The following is a 21,364-nucleotide window of genomic DNA, read 5'->3' on the forward strand; positions in this document are numbered from 1 at the left end:
CAAGCCACAAACGCTTTATTAGCAAATGTTCAAAGTTTGCTGAAGGTTCAAATAGATACACGCGACCCATGTTCTTCGGCAACACGGACTCACTAGTGTTCATCTAGAGCTAATACTGCATGGAAACTGCATGCTACCTTATTACCAATTGTCCACTCGAAAAGGCACTGGGTGTCATTGTCTCACAAATTGTCCGCGGACACGCGGCCTCTGCTCTGCAAGTATTTTCCTGCTCTGGTAACGCACCTGAAAACAAAACCGACAGAAAGAACAGCCCACTTCTATCCAAAGCTCCAAATTACTCAAGTGTAAAGGAAACAGAGGGCCATATGATAGAAAGAGAATTCCATGGACCATCCGAGATGTTCATGATTCTAATAGGTCCTACTCTTCCAAAAAAATTTAACAGAATCAAGGTTGACAGCCGACTGCAAACCTCAATGCAGATTGGCAGCTCCATTATTCCGGGAATTTTGGGGGATAGGGGGCAAACTACTGGCTCCATCATTAGAAAATAATAATAATAATAATAATAATAATAATAATACTGGGAAACAAACTAGAAAATTTCCCATAAAATATTTCTTCAAGTTACTTCTGAGATAGATAGAAGGAAAAAAATGCTGTCTACCTTTTTAACAAAGTTTCTTTCTTTCCTCTTTTCCCGGAACTTCTTCAAGGCTGCCTCTCTTTGAGCAAAACACATCTGAACTACTACTCGACTGCTCCCACTGCCGTTTGCATAGCCAACTCCGAGTCTGCTCGTCTCTGTAATATGATTAACAACTAGTATTTTTAACACTACAGGGTTGACAATTATTCTATTTCCATTATACCAACTGCAACTATGATAAATGGCCTAATTGCTTCCAGTTATGATATTTTTGAAGCACTACCTTCAAATGGCTCAATCAAGGCGTTGGACGACCAACATTGGGAAGCTGGTGCTGCCATGTTAGGTGGCAAGTCATCTGGATCCGGTGACTGCTGCTGCTGCAACATATTATGGACGTGCAGGTGATGGTGATGATGGTGGTGGTGGTGATGCTGCACTTTCTCATGGACAATTTGCTGATTTGTGGAGGTTAGAATCTGCTTAGGATGGAGAACTGCAGTGGTCCGAATATAATTGAATGCTGTTTCTTCCTTGTTTGCTTCTGATTTGGTGAATATGTTCGTGGTGGATCCCATGGTGTTTTTGTTACTGCAAGCAGCTGAACCTGGTTTCAGAGCAGCTGCATTTGAGCTAGTCGTCACATTATTTATAGAATTCTTCCTGGTAGCGGTGCACATCTCATTGTTGTTACAACTGCCATTGGAACCTTGTTTTAGAGGACCCGCATTTGAACTGGATATCATGTTGTATGTTGACTCCTCCTTCCTTGCCTCAGAGCTGTTATCAGGAGGAGAACAACTTCCTCCGCAACCAGTGGGAGCTTGATTATGAGCAGCAGATTTGTGATACCTTGCACAGTGATGGAGTCAGTTAGAAAGCTTCTTTTTCTTATAATGAACAAATACAAAATCATTTCTTAATTTATTTCTTGCACCTGGAGAATGCTGACTGCTCTGAACATCTTAGAACATTGCGGTCGTCATGAGTTGCAGATCCAAATTCCCCCATTGGTCTATGCCTCTTCAAGCTCAACTCTAGATTTGGTATTTCTCTAGAATTATCAGTAGTCTTTTCTTGACATTCTGAAATCTTGGACGAGTCATAAGGGACTTGAAGTGCAGATAGTGGTTGAGTACTAGTGTTATTAGCAATTGAACTAATCAAATCAGAAGCTTTTGTGTTTCGTTCATCTGAGGTAGATAAGTTATTGCTCTCTAGTGTAGGAATTCCATTGTTATTTTGGTCCCTTTTCATTTTGTCCTTATTCATGTCCCAGTCTCTTTGCTTGGACAAGTGCTTCTCAATTGGATGAGTTTCATACTGTATCTCTGCATTGCTGGGTATTCCTATCTTCAAGTCTTTACCCATGATCTCATCTACGTAGCAGATTATGCATGATGCAAATACTTGAAAAATACAAAGGAAATTGCCTCATTGAATCTGAATGAAACATACCGGTATGTTCTTTTTGTCCTTGGCACTCTCCATTAGAAGATATAGGAACCCAATCATTACAGAAGGTTTCAGGATTTGGATGAATGACCTGCGCACAAGTACTATCACGTGGATCAGCTATCTGTTCTGATGAAGACATATATTGAAGGCTCTCAACCTCCATTGCACATTTTGTGCAGGAATTCTGCATGTGAAAGTCAGTTTGCCAAGACATGATTAACAGTGAGCCTGCTATTGTTTGAAACAGTGGTAGGGATAATGTAGCAAATTGATTGCAGAAGTTGATTGAATGGTTTCATGCAGTTTGGCTGGGTTGTCATACAAAAGCCTTGTTTTTATTTCAGAAAGCCTGGGTAATGCATACTTTATCATAACAGTAAAAGCAAAAGAAGGAAACCAAAGAACTACTCTCCATTGAACAATTTAATGCTTATTTCTCAATTGTCATTTTCTTATTTTCCATTGGCCACCTAAATTTAATTCCCCTAACTTATGTTTTTGGCTGGACTAAACAATTTTTGAGAAATTGTGGTGCTGTGGTGACCTTGACGTATATTAGAAATGTTGTTTTATAGATTCTTATCCAAGCTAATCTTTAGGCATCACCCACTGGACTTTTGCTCCATGTAACTTCTAATAGCTTATTAAACATAACATTAATAGTTTATTGAGTAAAACACAGAGCTTTGTCCTCCAATTTTGACAAACAGAACTATTGTCGGACATAAAATTTGTGAATATGTATTCCTGGGTATCTTCCTATTCAGGTCTAGCTCCACTATTATAGTTCCTATTAAGGAGTATCCATGTTTCTAGTTCTAATATACATCCAGTTACCACTTTTAGGCCACTTACCTTTTTGCCTATGGAGCTACATCTATTGCTTGCTTATCTCATACATTTGAATCATCCCCTTGCTGATAGCATCTCCTCAATTTTTTTTTCTCTTATGCCACCAACACATCCTATTATTGTCACAAGAATTAATGGGTCTCACTCACAGGAATTGAGATTATTTATCTTTCACCTCTGTTGTTTGTATTTTATATTCTTTACATTTTCATTGAGCTTATTATCTATTATTTAACTCAGTAAATCTTTGAATTGTTTCATAACAATTGATGCATTTCTGTTTTTATTCAGGATCAAAGGTGTAAATGCAAATACTGTGTTTATATATGAGCAACATTCGAGCATTCAAGATCAAAGTCATTCTCTTCTAGTTCCTTTAACGGTTGCAAGTTTCTGTCAGTTGGTTCAGCTTATCATGGACGAAAACAAAAGGGGTAGTTGCGGCCACTAGCCCATGATCTCAATGATTCCAATTAATCCCATTGTGGTAATTAAGTAATAGAATACTAAATATTATAGCACCAGTAGTTAAATTCATACCTGAGTTCCACTGTCATTGTCACTGCCATCCCTTGCGTTCAAACTATTACACCTGTTATTCTCATCATTGCTGCCAATGTTGTTTTCAGAGTCATCAAGATTTCTTGATTTGGCTGACTTTTGGGTCTCGATACCACTCTCACTGCCACTGCCACTGCCGCTCCCTCTGCCACTGGACTGAGAATGAGTAGTAAACTTGCTAATTAGAAGGCTAAGAGGAAGAAATATTAGCTTGAACCTCAAGGCAATTGTACCAAGCAAAAGAATTGACAAAAAGAAGATATAGAAATCCAGAAACGTCAAGTGGTATTACGATAGCACTAGGATGAGGAGAAACTAACAGATAAAACGCTCGAGTAGAGGATACCACCATTTATGTTGATTTTTACAGGCTTAAACCAGAACCTAACAACACTGTGACTAGCAAATTACACTGTGAAATCTTCTCCAGATATGTTGCCATAGGTTCTTAAGTTCATTCTTACGAATAGGCTTCACCAGAAAGTCAACTGCACCTTTTGTCAAACATTTAAATGCAGTACCCATGGAGTCATTGGATGACATCACTGCACACAAACTCATCAGTGTAGCAATTAAAAGTACCCCAAAAAATTGGTTACACAATGAACTTCAAAATGCCATGAACTACAATATAGGAACGATACTCACTAATCACAGGAATATTCTTGCGGGCCTTATGGCTAATGATCTTGCTTAGAAGAGTAACACCGCATAAACCAGGCATGAATACCTCAGTTAAGACAAGGTCAACATGATTTGAGAGATCTTCTATGATTTTCCATGCTTGCAGACCATTAGCACCAGCTCTAACTGTGAATGGAGTGGAAAGTTTCATTAGGTAACAAAATTCTATATGATAATGTGGAGGCTCATAAGGCAATTGTTAGAGACAAGAAACCAAACTGTTCAGGTATACAGCAAGGTATTAGAAACTACCAACCTGAGAACATTAAATTGTTACAGGATAAAATTATACATCATGTTGAAACTATATGAAGAGTCAAATTTTGTTTCATTGAATGTAGATTTCTCTCACCGGTTACTTTTAGTGGGAGGCACAGGACCTACCTTAATATTATTGTTAGGAAACCATATACGTGGAAGAAAGAGAGAGATATTAAGAAACATATTATATGCGAAAGTGTAGAGGACGAGAATTAACAAGAGCAGGAAGGTGAGAACAGTACTGATGTCATTAATCACACCATCATGAGAACATTTCTGGTAGCCAACTGAAGATTGAAATGCTTCTCTTATCTTGTTTACAAGACCTTCTTTGCCACAGTGTCCTTACCATTTGAATTAATCAAGATATGTTACTCTATGTTACTCCACCGGAGATGCTCACTCGAAAGAGTTGATATGCTTGGGAGGTAGAGGATGAATTTGCAGTCGTCGTGGAAAGACACTAAAGTAGTCAGAGGTGAGCAAGCAGCCAAAGTTAGTTCTGACCTAGTCCTCTAGAGCACTTGTTGGTCAAGGTCATTTAGAAAGTTCTAGCTCTGTCTCAAAGTGCATCTTAGATTTGATCAGAGAGTTACTACAGTTTGCCTTTATCAAAGACAGAAGCAGTACTTTCCATTTGGAATGTAATAATTTCGACATTATCTTGTATTGAGACAAACTACAAAACAAAACAAAAAATCTCAATTTTAATATGACAAGGGGGTGTCGAATGTTGATATGAAATGATACTCGTCAACATGATTGACACAACAATATAGGAGACATTATCTCAATGTCGAGTAGTATTGAGTTTTGATAATATAAAGTAAGGCTAGTAGCAAAGGGTTATAACTTTGGGATTGATTATCTAGAGATTTTTACTCCTATTGCAAAAATAAACACTGTCAGAATTCTTTTATCATTGGCAACTAATTATAGCTGGGAGTTACAACAGTTTGGTGTCAAGAATGCATTTTGCATAAAGAACTACAGGAATAAATTTATATGGAGGTGCCACCGAGATATGGAAATAATTTGAATGCTCATACTTTATATAAATTGAAGAAAGATTTATAGAGACTTAAGTAATCACTACGAGCATGGTGTGACATATTAGCCAAGTTATGATTGTCATGGGGCATAGAAAAAATCAAGGAGATCATACATTGTTTATTAAATACTCTTCTTCAACAGACGTCCTTAGTGTATGTTGATAATATAATAGTGATAGGAAATGATAATAGGGAAAGACAACTTGTAAGTGAGTGTTTAGCAAAAAAAAGTTTGAAATTAAAGTATTAGGAAGGTTGAAATGCTTTCTTGGGAGTGAAGTAGCTCACTCTATGTAAGGCATTTTCATCTCCCAACAGAAATATGTCATGGATTTCCTTATAGAGCCAAATCTTGAATTTCGAATAATAGAGGAAGATGTCGCAATAGATAAAGAAACTAGTAGGAAAAACTTATTTATCTATCTCATACACGACCAAACATAGCATATGCAGTACATGTGATTAGTCAAGTCTTACATAACCTAAAAGAAGCTCATCTACAAACAACTTGCCAAGTATTACAATATCGACAACAAGAAACGATAATCTATTTAAAAGAAATGGAGGTTTGGTGTTAAAGGCACATACGAATGTTGACTATGCTAGCATCTTTCTTGGTGGCAACCTCATGATATAGAGTAGCAAGAAAAGGGTTGTGGTGGCACAATCTAGTGTAGAGGCAAAATTTCAAGCAATGACTCATGGTGTGTGAACTAGTTTGGTTAAAGAATCTTAGAAGAATTAAAGAATGAAGTGGGATGGTCCATCAAGACTTTATTGTGATAATAAGTCTGTAATTAATATAGCTCACAATCAAATACAACACGATAAAACGAAGCACATTGAAATTGATAAACACTTCATCAAGAAGAAACTAGAGTGCTAGTTGATTTGTACCCCTTACATATGCACAATTTGCAAATATATTTAATAAAGAATTAAGTAGTTCAGTGTTTAAAAGTATTAAACATTGTTTCACCAACTTGAGGAGCAGTGTGGGAAAATATGATTTCATAAAAGTCTTAAAATTCTTCTAGAATTTTTAGGTTTTTTATTAGAAAAGTGTGTTATGAACAATAAGTCTCTATAAAAATATATTAGGATCCCATTTATTTGACGATTTTTTAAATAATACAACAAGTAACTGAATTCCAAATTGGAATCCAACTGTAGATGAATCAACTGATAGATGAGTCAACTAGTAGATGAGCCGACGATAAGGCAAGTCAATTGATTGGCAAACCCTAAATATTGTTCAGGGTTTGTGGTTTGGACCAACTTGTGATTTGGTTCAGTCAACTAATGCGGAATACAATCTACTGTCCAATTGACTCAGGTCAAGAAGTCAATGAATAGAATATTTCTGTTCAGAAGGACAATTGACTACTGTTGAGATCAAGTCAACTGATACTTCAGATGGAAAGCAGGAAAGAGTCATGTCGTTGATGGATAAGGCTAACCAACAACAGTAAAAAATTCAACGACTACTTCACAATAGTTAACTTACAATGATATATCAAATTACATGAAGAAGTTTTAAAGGCTATAAAAATGGAGCTTGGTAGAGGCTTCAAGTGCCAAATTGTGTTAGTTAACCTATTGGAAGCCTCCTGCATTCCTCTTTTTTTTGTAATTTTCATTATAATCCTTGTGCTTGTAAGAGATTTCTTCACCTTCAATAGTTAACCAAGAAAGAGAAAGTTAGTAGCTTTCCAATAATGATCCACCAACAGATCATAAGCCATGGAATAGGAGTTTATGAGCATTGTCTAATCACGTAAAGCCTTATGTTAGCATTTGGAAAGTTTGTTTGTCTGTGTATTTCATTTCCACTATGTTAATTGTTATGACCTTGCTAGATTGATAATAAGAGTAGTTGTACAATCTCATTGTAGGTACTAGCTGCAATCTACCCCCTCTAACATCTGACCATCTCATCATCACAGTTCTTTTTTCCCTTTACACTATCTCTGTTCAAGCTCAAGCGAGTGCAAGAAGTTCTTATTGTTCCTACCTCCTTATTCTTTCCAACCCCAACTATGGACCTCCCCCCACCCTCTATTACTGATCCACCACCTGAGGCACTCCCCTATGAGTGTTCAATATATGTTAGTAAAGTGAAGATGCTCATGCACATCTTCAAGACTCCCCCACTCTTAAATCACTAGTAGTCATCTCATTCTCAAACCACCTCTAACTAAAGAGGTATATATGGAACAACCTTCAAAGTTTGTTGCTCGAGGGAATTTGGTCTCTTTTATAAGTTGAAGAAGTCATTATTAAGAATAAAACAATCTCAAAGAGGTTTGAAAGTTTATCATAACTTTTCTTCAGTATAATAGGACTAGGAGTTTTACAAATCACATAGACTTCTACTTCATCAAGGAAGATATATTCTTCTCATTGTTTATGTAGGTGACATTATTATCAATGGAAATGCCCCTATCAAGATTGGAAAAGTGAAAAATTACCTCCATCAACATTTTTAAAGTAAAGACTTTGATGAACTCAACTTCCATGGTATAGAGGTTTCTCATTGAGAAGGTATCAATATTTCATAATGTAAGTATGTGACAGATATACTCAAGGAAGCTTTCATTCTAGGGACTAAACCAAAAGATAATCACATGGATTCTAATGTCGGGGGAGCCTCCAACTAATCCAAGGAAATACAAGAAATTGGTAGGAAAACTACACTATCTCACAATCACACACCTAACATCTCATTTATGGTTAGTGTGACCTCTTAATTTATAAAGAGTTCATCTTATGATCATCAGGTAGAAACTATCGAGGATACTATGATACCTAAAGATTAACCCAAGGAATTTATCTTGTTTCATAATTGAGATCATATTCAGATTGTGAGGTGTGTAAATATAGATTGACAATCTACATCTGGCAATTGTGTCCCTTGAAGGGTAACTTTAGTTCTTCGAATATAAGAAGTAGACTATTGTAGCAAATTCAAGTGCGAAGAAAGATTATAAGGTCATTGCCCTAATAACATGTGAGTTCATTTAGGTTAAGCATTGAAGACCGAGTTACAATATACCCCTATACAGCCAATAAAAATTTAGTGTGACGATGAAGCTACTAGGCACATAGCCTCAAATCCTATATTTATGAGAGGATAAACATATAGAGATTATAGAGATTGATTGTTACTTCATTACAGAGAAAGTCCAATCTAATGAGATCTCCACTTTCTTTGACAATTGTAACTATTAGGTAACACATTTGCTAACCAAATCATTAAAATGGCCTAAAGTCAAATATATTTGAAACATACAGGCTTTTTTCAAAATAAAAGGTAAGAGGAAAACTACCTAAGGTAGTAGTTGGAATAATTTCCCCCTTGACATGATTGATTTTAACTTCAAAAAAAAAGTATTGATTAATTTTAATAATTAGTTTAGCAGTTTGTTGACCAAGTCCTTAAGTTTTAGAATTGAATTTTAGATTTTACAATATTTGCGGACGAACTTAAGTAAGACTATTAAGGCACTAGCTAATTTTTAATAGAAGAACATTTATTGTAAGCCTATATACCTTCAAGGTGTAAATAAAAAATGAAAATAATAACAATAATCTTTATCAAGGTAGAAGGATTTCCTCGAAAGTACCCTAATAATTTTTCCTTTAAACAATTAATTTTTCCTTTCAATGCATGGAATTTTTATGTTATCTATCTACTCTTTCTAAATATATGATAGAAAAGAAGTTTGAGGCAAAGTTTCTCCTAGATTAGCAATTTAATAGTTCTATTTTACTGATTCTAAAAACTAGATTAGCAACCCTTATAGCTATTAAGTTCTTGTTAGTTCAAAACTATGTTTTAACCCTTCAACCCTTGAAATGTGGGAAATTTTTAGTGGATTGATAGTGTAATGTAAAAAAGTTATAAATCTAATTTTAAGCCGTACTAATTTTGTAAGTAATTTAATAATAATTAATAACAACAATTTATGGATTTCAAGAGATTACAATGTCGTCTGAGAATGAATTGTTATCAAATATCTATAATTTTCATAACTCCATAAAACATGGATATATGTATTTTAATTAATTCAAAGAAATTCAAATCAACTTTTCAGAACAATTAAACTAAAAACATAAAAAAACATATCTGAAGAAGAAAAATTTGTACCACTTCAATCAAAGGCCAAATTAAAATTTTCTACCAAAGTCATTGCACCTAATCTTCTCCAAATAAACTAAGAAATATATGAAACTGTTGAGGCAAATTCTTGAAAGGAGAAAATGAACATGTGTTTCCATGCAATAATACAATCTTCTGCTTCTAGTAAGCAGTCATTTTTCTTTTCCAGAAGTTGAATTATTTTCTCCAAGCACTTACCAAATCCATGTGGAAATTTTTAAAAAGATATATGATAATAAAAGAGGCGATTTATTTAACCAAAATAAAAGAGACGATTAATTTAACTACGTAAAACGTGGAGCAGTAATTATAAGGTACAATTTTAGTAATGATGGGTGCAGTGCCTAATTATTAGATTTTATAATTAATTATGTTGATTATGATAATGTGGAGTTTTGTAAGAATAGGATTTTTGTCCTGCTTTAATTATTAGATTCAAACCCGCATAATGTACTGAAATTATTAACCGATATTATAAAAAGAGAAAATCTTTGCAATAACAATATGAGTTAAATTTGCATGCTATGCAGATTTTTTTCCCAATTGAATAATGAATATAAATATTACAATAACACTGAATATAAGTATTGCAATAATAAATATGGATATATTCTAAAAATATAATAAACTATTTTATATTAATTTATATTTAGTTTATAAAATGTTTTTAAAAAAAGTTTTAAAAAAATTATTGTCACTTTATATTTTATAAATTAAGTAGGTTTAGATAATAATGTCAATTTGATGAATAGAAAATTTTGGTTAACGAATGTATTTATTTAATTGAATCTAAAAAGGGTTTTATATTTTTTGGTAGCAATCTATGAAAAACAAATTAAATATAAGTAGTTATTATAACTTGGATTTTTTTTTTCAGAATTTTTTTTAAGGTCAACTTTAATGTATGTATAAACATTATATATAAGTAGAGATTCACCATATTTTCAACTTTCTTTCATGACCAAGTTGCTACTTTAGTTCACGGACTCTCACTTCAGTATTCAACTTGGAAACAAATACAAACAAGGAGATCACGAGAAGGAAAACAATGAATATAATGAGTTGTTTATTTATATTATAGATAAAGCAATCACATAAATTTTATTGTGTTCTTTCTGTTGCCCCTCCACCTAAGTAAATAGACCATTAATGTTGCTCAAAGGAGTCTCGTATTCAAAAGAACATCACAAATATAGCAAAACATATGACCACGTGCAATGCTTTGTGTTAAAAGAAGGGAGATCAGGGGCATTATTTAAATACTCACATTATATATTAAGATTCCCCAACTATTATCTGGAAAGGAGTCTAATTCTATCATAAGCAACCCACCTCTATTAAGAAAAGATATTATTTATCCTTGAAAAAATCAAGGATACAAATATTTTATATGATCAGGTGATTTCTGATTATTACTCTTGTATCAAACGGCCAGACAAACCACCAAAAGAAATATCATTTCTTGCAAAGATATACCACTAAAGAAAGTCAATAGAATAAAATGATCGTAGGAAAACAAACGCAACAGAGGCAGAAGGGAGGATTAGGCTAATTAACTAGGTCTGGACGCTGATCAAAGGGACTATAAGCTATAACGGGGTGGTAAAAGTAAAGAAGAATTTAGTCAAATAAAATACAAGTCTACACAGAAAAAGAAAGAAAAAAATATCAAAAATGGTCATCCTTGAGGAGATAAGCCAGCATACAACAGAATATTCAGTGATTAGTTTTATTCTATTAAGATCAAGTTGGCACTTTAAGAAATATGGCAAGAAAGAAAATGATGACGCTTTAATATATAGTAAGTAAAGCAAATATCAGAGCTCGTTACCTTCATAGCTACAATTACGTAGCAAGGCACCAACAACTTGGCGTGTGGAATCATCATTTTCCACAAGTAAAACCTTGAGAGCTCTGACAGGAAGGAACCTCTCCCACCTTACAATTGGATCAGGAGGCTGCTCAGGCTTCTCCTGCAGTGCCCCCTGATGTGCTAACGGTGAGAGGCTCTCTCTCAGTTTTGGATCTTCAAATGCCACATTATTTCGGGAATCATCGTGTTCAGGCATTCCCTTTCCCTCTATGAAGATACCAGTCATGACTTCCTTGTGTTCGTAAAGAATATGTTGGCTTCTTTCTTCCTCCTCATTGGGGCTACCAAGATGGATGGTTTTCATCGACCAGACTCCTCTTTCTATTTTGATATGTTGTCAGTGAAGCCGCAAGGCAGTGATCACATTCCGTTGCCTACACAAGATGTCACCTATCGAAATCCTACTGCCTGTCTCCCGGAAAAAGAAATGAATAAACAGTTATTCCAGAAGAAACTCTTTATGAACTAGAATTGTCGAGAAATCGCATTGTTTCAAATGGAAATTTCTTCTGAAAGCGTCAATTGTCGGAGAAAACCTCACGGGCAGAGGCAAAGCAGCTAATCCATTCACAAATTGGCAAACCAGAATATGGAAAACCTTAAACCTTATTATAATTTTTTATAAAAAAATAACACCAAGAAGAAATCAAAACGTGGTGACAAAAAGCAAATTTCTTTGAGATTGAAACAAACTACAAAGTTAGCAAAAAAAATCACAGTGGCACTCAACAACCAGAGTAGACGCGCGAAAAAAGAAAAACAAAACAAGAAACAAGAAACCCTAAGCTGTAATAGCAAGAATCATTTAAGACTATTCGATCGGAACATTGAGAACCAAACGAATCCGGATACCCTATAACCAGGAAACAAAAACACACATCCCAATAAGAGAGGATCAGAAAATTCACTGACAAAGATCCAAGAAACACTAGAAAACATGAATCTCAATGGATCGTAGGAAGGCAAGTAAGTGCTTGAACAAGAAATTTTCAAACACAGTAAACAAGAAATGGATAAAGAAAAACACCACAAAGAGATCGAAACAAGAAGCAGACGAAAGAAAGGGGTCGAGCGCAAAGAATCCGAAAACCCCATCAGAAGCAACAGACGGCAAACTTGATCAAACGGCGAGCAAGCATCTCAAAGAAAATAAAGATTCAAGTGCTACCTTCGTCGAGGGTCAAAATGGCGAAGAGGAGCAGAACCCCCAGTATCAACCACGGGCGATCGGAGAAGATGAAGTCTCCGAATAAAGGAACGGACCCCGCGAGAATACGATGGCGATGGAAAAGGAGAGATCGGATCAGATCAGGTCGGAGCGATGGCGGAGTTCGTGGAACGGAGGGGAGCGGCCATTGCCAGGAGAGGAAGGTTGAGGAGTTGGAAGGAGGGTGGTCGCTTCGTTCGAGAGAAGTAAAGCTAGAGGCGGGTCAGATACGAAAGGGCCCGCGGAAGAGGGGTGACGTGGCACAAATGGCGGTACGGGGGGCAGGCGAGCCGTCCGACGTGGTTAGCGCTGCTCACCAAATCAAATGCCGGTTGCCAAAATGCCCCGCGCGTATCACCGAGATAGGATCACGGACGCGTGGCATCGAAGCGCGGCCCCACCGCCCTAGCGGGCTCGCATTCCTTCTCCCCGCGCGGGGCCCGGGTGAAGATTCTCCGTCGCTTTCTGGAAAACAGATATTCGTTGACTGGCTGACTGGAATCTAACACGCAGACGGTACACTTGGGTGGTCGTATCGAACGTAGAATTAGCGAATGAATTTTAAATTTCAGTAGCAATTTATTGATAAACACCTTTTTTTTATTTATTTATTAAAAATAAAATTCATCATCTTAACTGTGCCCGAAGGCATTGATCATATGTAAAAAATTCAATTATCTCATTATCATCTATGAAAAATTAAAAAAAATTATAATTGATCATGATAAAAAAAATATTATCTTAATTTCATCGAAATTGGATCCTTATCCACTTCAACAACTTTGTTCCATCGTAACCAACTCAATTATATCCTGAGATATTGATAAGCATTTTGATGATTTGAAAAAAATTGTTCAATGTCCTATTTATTTTGGAAGATGAATTAAAATTTTTTAAAAATTGATACAAAAGTTTTTCATTATTTATTTCATAAGGAAAGATAATTATTCATTATTTCACTGTTTATTTATTATCAAATAATGGACGAATTGATTCATGAATTCATTCATAAATTGTCTTCAAAGCATAATTGAGTTGATTATGATGAAACAGAGTTGCTGAAGTATACAAGAGTCGAATCTCGATGAAACTGAAGCAATACTCTCCTCCGTTGTGGTCAATTGTAATTTTCTGATTTATTTTTTTATAGATAATCGTGAGATTGATCATATAATCATTAAAATAACATATTTTACTTTTTTATTAAAATAAATTCATTCATAATTATTTTTTTAATTTTTTTATCCATCCAAATCTAATAGAAAATCTATCACTACAGAATCTTTCTCTTCCTTCTTCTCTCCCCACGTCGCATCTCCAACCGTCAGCCATCAACGAACTCCTGCGGTGGCACTACAGGACTGCCCCACCATGGCCAACTCGCAAGCCACGAGCGACCGTCGTGGCGCCTGGGTGGCACTGTGTTGTCGTGCCTCGTGCAAGGCAGCACTATGCGACCACCTGCCTCACGCGTGCACGCCCGGCGATCGCCCACTTCACAGCTGCCGCCTTGGCGGCTGCTCTCCTCTTGGCCATCCACTTGGCGATCGCTCGTCTCGCGGCCGTCCACTTGGGTATCGCCCGTCTTGGACGACTTGATTTTTTCTTTTTATTTTTTTTTTTTCCTTCTCTTCCTCCGTTAGAAGATTTCTTTCCCTCATTGATCTGCTTCGAGATCTGCACCTCGAAGGAAACAGAACCTAAGAATTCAAAGTAAGCATAACTACTGTCACAACTGGATTCCCTTTTTGTTTAATTTGTGCGTTTGTGTTTGTGTTTATGTGTGTTATTCTCGCTTTTGCCGGTTATGGCTGTGAAGCGGAGCTTTAGCTTTGCATCTGCTTTATTTATCCCTTCTCCGCCTTTGTGTGGCCGCCGTTGGGTTCTTTTAGTTTCCTGGTGTGAGATGGTGCTGAAAAATGCTAGACAGTGACTTTCTTTATTCGCTGCTTTGGCTCGATCGGATAGACTTGAATTTGATGATGTATATATTGTATAACGTAAACAGCAAGGCAATCATGGGATTTCTTTGAGGCTTTGGATCATGTTCATGTATGTGCTCCTAATTGTTTGGCTTGCCTACATAAATGTGTAAATAAATTGATCATCTCTTTCATTTCGACTAAATTAAACGTTAGATTAATTTTATATGTAATTTTTTAACCGTTAAATGTTATGATTTGTAAAGTATGATTTATAGCATTCCTCACTTTTAAATGAAAGGTCATGGATGTGGAAGGGTTTAAACCCTTAAACCTTCTTTCTAACGGTCAATTATTTGATTAATTAAAAATTGATATAAAATATATAAGGAGAAATTTTGGGTAACCAAAACATGGCATTTATAATATATATATGTGTGTGTAATTTAGAATGCAATATTGACCTAGAAAGTATCCATTCACTTTCTTTTTTATTGATACTTTTCATTATACTGATATATATTGACCAATAATTAAATTTTCATATTTTAGACAATTTTTTTATATTGTATATATATATATATATATATATATATATTTCTATTTATTTTGTGGGAATTATTACATCTAAATAAAATTATTTATAATAATTTTTTATTTTAAAGTGCATAAAATTTATTTATTTTATCTAAAATGTCACAGGAACCTTTAAATATCAAAATGAATGTTTCAAGTGAAATATGATCCCCAATCATCCCAATTTTTATGGACAAAAATAAAAGGGCATTTTAAATTATATAAATCATCCCACTTCATTTTCAAAAAAAAATCAAAAGGGTGCATCATCAAATATTTTATTTCGAGAATACTCTTTATTATTTCAGTATTGTTATAGTAATTACGAATAACTATTACAACATATAGAAGTTATTTTATAATGCTACAATGTGTAATATCTAATACAACACTATTATAGTATTATAGCAGCTACTCAGTAACTTATACAACTGTGTAGTAGCTATCTAGTAGCTTCTATGACTATTTTAAAGTAATTTTGATCAACTTAAAATGATTTTTATGAAATTTAAATAATTTTGATCAAGTTGGCAAAAAGTATTTTGATTTTAATAATATTTTTATGTATAATAATTTTGATTAAAATAAAATAGATAACTTTTCACTTTGTAACAACTACCAAGTAACTACTACACAGTTGTAGCTAAACTATAAACCTTAAATGTTAAAATTTTATATTGGTGCAGGGAGCACCAAATAATTGAATCGATATTTTGATAATGTCAAATGATCAAAGTTAAACTTATTATGATCTAACAAAATTACTCTAATGTGCAGGTAACACAACTAGAAAAGTCTTAATAAGTCGAGTTGACCGAATACTAAGCAAGTGAAAGCCCTGGTGGATCAGTTGGATTAGACACTAAGCAAGACAAGTCTTAGCAGATCGAGAACACCAGATAGAAGGGACTTCATGGGTCGAAGAGGACCATAGATCAAGTCGGAAAGTCCTGGTTAAGGGATCATATGCTAACAAATTTGGGGGACCAAGGTTTGATCGACGATAAATTGAGGTAAGCTCTTGGAGTGGAGTAGTTCTTCCTTTCGGAAGAACGGGTAAGGACGAGTCCTCATTACGAGGCATCCTTAGGTGATGATCCTACCTAAGGGTTCACATGAATTTCGAAGTCAAGATCAAACAGTAAATCTATTGTCAAACTTAATTGCATATTATTTATGTGTTAACTATTGTTTTACCGGATTGGTAAACTGATTAGCTGGATCGATAGACCGATCAACTAATTCAGTATACCAAACATTGGGTTGTCCGCCCAATTGTCCAGTGTATTAACATAACATCCAACGTGGACTGGATGGGTAACGTGACACAAAATAATGACGAGCTTGCTGACATGGCACATGATAACGCGAGTTCTAGTGATGTGGTGCAAAAGATAACTATTGACTTGCTGACGTTATAGAAAAGAGTTATCGACAAAGTTGACGTAGCAAAAATTGGTTGAAGGATGGCTGGATGGTTAGATTGATCTAGGCGATTGGTAGATCGATCAATCAAATTTGCATCTAAATTCTAAGGCAATATAGGTGTTACCTTCCTTATCTTTGTAAAAGACGAGACTCTTTTTTGTTATAAGAAAAAGTCTATTAGTGAATTGCAACTGAAGCGATCAAGGATTGCAAACCATAGAATACTAGTCATAGCTTGTGAACAAGTAAAAATAAATGGATCTTTGTGTTGTGATTTGTTTGTGTGTATTTCTGCTGCATACTTTCGAAAATGAGCATAAACTGTTAGTACCGATGGAATCAAAATATCTCCATAATGGTATGATATTGTTCACTTTGGGCCTAAGCCCTCATGGCTTTGTTCTTGGGCTCTCCCCAAAAGGCCTCATATCAATGGAGATACTTTCTATCCTTTTAACCCCATGATCTTTTCCATGTACTTTAGATGCGGGACTATGTTTGCACCCTTGCAACCCAACAACCCCCCCTCAACGTCGTTTTTAATGTCTGAATCCTCGACCCACCAGGACTTTTTGCCCCTCGGTCCACCCGACCTACTAGGACTTCCCACCTAGCCGCAGCTAGGACTTTTTGTTCCTCGATCCACCCAACGGTGTCTGGTCCTCTTGATTCAGACACGGGAGCACCCACTTCCTTTATTTAAGGTTCAAACCATATGGTTAGATCTGGATCATGGCTCATCCGACGGTTAGTCCGGTGAAGAGCGGTCTTGCTCTGATACCATTTGTTAAAACCGATGGAATCAAAATATCTCCACAATGGTATGATATTGTCCACTTTGGGCCTAAGCTCTCATGACTTTGTTCTTGGGCTCTCCCCAAAAGGTCTCATACCAATGGAGATACTTTCCATCCTTTTAACCCCATGATCTTTTCCATGTACTTTAGATGTATGTAGGACTATGTTTGCACCCTTACAACCCAACATAAACGACACGCATTATTCATCTCCTCTCCTCTAGTGTTTCTCGATCTTACACTTTAAACCCTAAATATTAAATTCTAGATACTATTATATCAAAATATTTTTTTATCAACTTAATTAAAATTATTTAAACTTCATCAAAATCACTTTTAAATAGTTGTAAAAGTTATTAAATGGCTACTATAATATTATAATAATATTATATTAGATATTACGTCTTGTAACAGTTAGTAGTTATTATCATAATATTAAAAAATAAAAAATAATGTTATAGTAATTATGGATAGCTGTTATAATAATATTAAAATGAGAGGTATTTTGTTATAACAATATTGAAATAAATGATATTTTTGAGATGAAATATCTGATGAGATGCCTATCGACTCTTTTAAAAATGGAGATTTTTTTTTGATGATTTACATTTAGAGTGCTTTTTAAAAGTTTTGTCCATTTTTTATCGTAAGTCAAGCATGACACAACATTGATCGAGGTTTTGCATGGCCCAAGCTAATTATATTTTTTTTAAAATAATAATATATATTTTTATGATTTTTAAAAATATATATTAATTTTTAAATATTAAAATCGGGCTCAACATGTGGGTTACATGAGTTGAGTTCGACATGGGCCAGCCCATGAGTTGAGATGCCACCCAAGGTTAGAACGAAGTCATGCTTGGCTTAATCTATTAATGTCGGATGAAATAGTGATCTGCCAACATTATTGATTCCATTAGTTCAATTATAAAAAATATTAAAAATAATCTTTTAAAATTTATTAAATTTAAAAGAATATAAAAAAATAAAAGAATAAATCACTAAAAAATATTATTAAAAAAAATAAACAGCACAATCTATCAAAATATTATTCATAAAAAAATTATATCTATATATCATATTAAATAGATATATCACATCATTAAATCTATATATTATATATCATTCAAACTTTTCCTTTTTTACATCAAAGTCGTCCTCTTCACTCTACATTAGAATTTTCATATTCACTTGCCCATCTCGAGATTATAGTATAGATAGATAAATTTTTATTTTAACCCATAACAATTTGGTTACTTTTTTCAAAACGCACCCTCATATTTTTAAAATTATCATTGCACTCTAGCTCTGTTTCCCTGGTCGAAATAATCCCCTTTGCCTAGAGCTGTCAATTTGGGTTAGGTCGATTGGGTTGGTCCTATCCCATCAAACAATTTAAGTGGATTAGATTGAAATTTTATCAATCTACTTTAAGATGGGTTGGGCCTTGACGGACTTGGATTGATCTATGGATTGAGAAAATTTATTTTTTTTCCTTCAAAATTTAAAATTAAAATAGAAAACTCAATAGATTAGTAACTTTGACTCATCTAAATTGCAATCCAAACTTAAAAATTTAACTTTAAACTGTAATCCAAATTTAAAAATTTTATCTTTATGTTTTGAGAAACTCATGGATTAATCCGCCTAACGTACTCGTGACCAACCTTGGATTAAGTTGGATCGACTAAAAATTTTCAACTCAACAAATTGATGGGTCAGCCTACTCCGCCCGACTCTACCTCTGCCATTAACCACTAACACACAAGTTCAGCTTGCACCTCGTAATAACATGGTTTTTTATGATTTTGAGAGTAAAAAATGTAATTTTTAAAAATATTATTACAACATAACTTTAGGATTTCAAAATCCAGCAATATGTTAACTATAGCTCGCCCCCCTGCTCATATTTTTACTTAAATAGCTGTTATAATTTTATAAGAATGATTTTGATGAATTTTTAAATAATTTTAACTAAGTTGATAAAAAATTTACTTCTATTTACCAAGAAGCCCGTCCCAAGATGAAATGAGTTCTCATTTGTTATACAATTAAATCAGTGGGCTGATGTAAAATAGGTCTCACTACCAGTGATGCCTTATTATTTCTCTACTGTTAAATATACACAATCAAGTCGAGGTTGCAACAAGTTTTGGAGAACAAGCACCACACTCGTTTATTCTTTGTTGCAGTCGACCATCCTCCTAAGTATTTTTGAGAACACAAAACCATCTTAAGCTTCTGTTGTATCGATTATTTAAGGCCGTTGGGTGGGAATGAATATGGCTTTGGAGCTTGCGTCTTGAGGGTTGGAATGGCAGCAGCTCTTGGGATGCCAGTCAAGAATCCTGATGATGCCACAGAAGTGAACTGAGGCACTGGAATTGGGCGTTGCATCTGCCAAGTCCAGTTTGGGAGGGATTGCAATCCCCCCATAGGCCTCTTTTCTCTTGTTCTTTCCTGCATTTTGCAGACAAGATCCAAAGACCAGGTGTTACTGTCTGTAAAAATGCAAGAGAATCTGAGACATAAATAGAGAAAAGCAGAAAGGACTTGTACAGCATTACCTCAGTGCTGGAATAGAAAGCAAGATTTTGACCAGTCCAAGAAAGCAAATTCTCAGAGGGCATATGGATATGGGCTGGTTCCAGATGAGCATGATTGTTCTGTAGAGAAAAGAGGATTGGTGCCAATCAGCATTAATGGTAGCTATTTTAGCTTACAGTTAAACAAATAGAGATTAGTGCTCAAAACTTTGCTCAGCATTAACTTTTCTCATTTGCAATACCTTAAAATATTAAGTTAATGCTGAGCATGCTATAGACTCTGGTTATGAGAACACTAACAACCAACTGTATATACTACCTTTTTAGCAGAAGAGGCATTAAATGGAGCATTATGAAGCAGGAAATCTTGCTGATTTTGACCCCTCTTTGGGCTGTGTATACAAGGTTGAGAAATTCTCAAGTTCAAATCCACTTTAGGGCCTGAAAGGATGACAAAACCACCCAAGGGATATATATAAGCTACAATAATAGATCTTTGATTTGAACTTGGGAATTCTAAACCCCTTGTACAGTTGTGGACTACACCTTGAATGTCAGCCTCAGTGAAAAGATCTCCCTTGTATGCACTCAAGTCGAAATTGGTCACGGCTTCCTTACCGTTGCATTTTATAGCTGCCTTGTCATAAGCCCTGATGTCGAAGAAAAACAAAGCGCGAAAAGAAGAAGAAGAATGTTGTTAAAGGAATGGGGTGTATCATGTATCCCAAGTCATGCATGTTTAAGACCAAGAATATTATTGTGAAGAATGAAGAAATTTCATCCTCGGTTAGACCTTGCAGCTTCTAGTTCACTGTCAAATAGCCCAAGATATACGTACCTGCACATCCAAGAACTGTGTTTCAAACTATGGGTTTCATTATTTTTACTTCTCAAGAAAGATTATCATACAAAATGTAGATAGTTTATTCATCATTACAACTTACAGTTGACCAAAAAGATATAATTGAAAATCTTAAGATTCAATAATAATATTTGTTGTTGGAAAGATTGGCGGTGTTGATCCAACAGTTGGGTCCAGTCAATCAGCTCGACAATGAGTTGATGACTAGAACTAGTGGAGCTCGATATAGCGATGTGGATTTTGTCCTGTTTTTACTCTCGACACATCTTTTCAGTTGTCGAGGTACTCCTTCGGATAATAGATGTATCCTTCTTAGTATTATCGTTACCGACTTAATTTTGTCGGTCGTCGAATTATCCCTTCAGATATCGACATACCCTTTCGGGTACATTTATCCCTACAGATAAGAGTCTTAAGGTCGAAGCGAAGGCGAGCATTCTTTCCTTATAAGACTATATTGTCTTGCCTAGGTGCTTACAGTTTATCAGCAATCACCTCTTAAGATAC

The 21,364-nt window shown here is 35.0% G+C and overlaps 1 protein-coding gene across 2 annotated transcripts; it reads right to left on the reverse strand.

Moving 5' to 3' along the window:
- Positions 1-3: 3 nt before the first annotated feature.
- LOC141847487 (two-component response regulator-like PRR37) lies at positions 4-12,863 on the reverse strand. Of its 2 annotated transcripts, none has more exons than XM_074735544.1 (10): positions 12,685-12,863; positions 11,475-11,924; positions 4,133-4,294; positions 3,896-4,029; positions 3,464-3,640; positions 2,072-2,159; positions 1,551-1,992; positions 897-1,465; positions 632-768; positions 4-246 (listed from the first exon to the last, which is right to left on the reverse strand). In XM_074735544.1, exons 2-10 carry the CDS (start codon positions 11,818-11,820, stop codon positions 175-177), a joined length of 2,127 nt encoding a protein of 708 aa, XP_074591645.1. In that variant the 5' UTR covers positions 11,821-11,924; positions 12,685-12,863; the 3' UTR covers positions 4-174. The 2 variants fall into 2 exon arrangements, with proteins under 2 accessions (XP_074591645.1, XP_074591644.1); XM_074735543.1 differs by having other exon boundaries at positions 2,072-2,255.
- Between the last annotated feature and the right edge of the window lie 8,501 nt (positions 12,864-21,364).

Source organism: Curcuma longa, chromosome 16 (genome assembly GCF_044706935.1).
Source record: "Curcuma longa cultivar G26 ecotype Majalengka, Jawa Barat chromosome 16, ITB_CL_G26_1.1, whole genome shotgun sequence".
In the NCBI taxonomy this organism is placed as follows: domain Eukaryota; kingdom Viridiplantae; phylum Streptophyta; class Magnoliopsida; order Zingiberales; family Zingiberaceae; genus Curcuma; species Curcuma longa.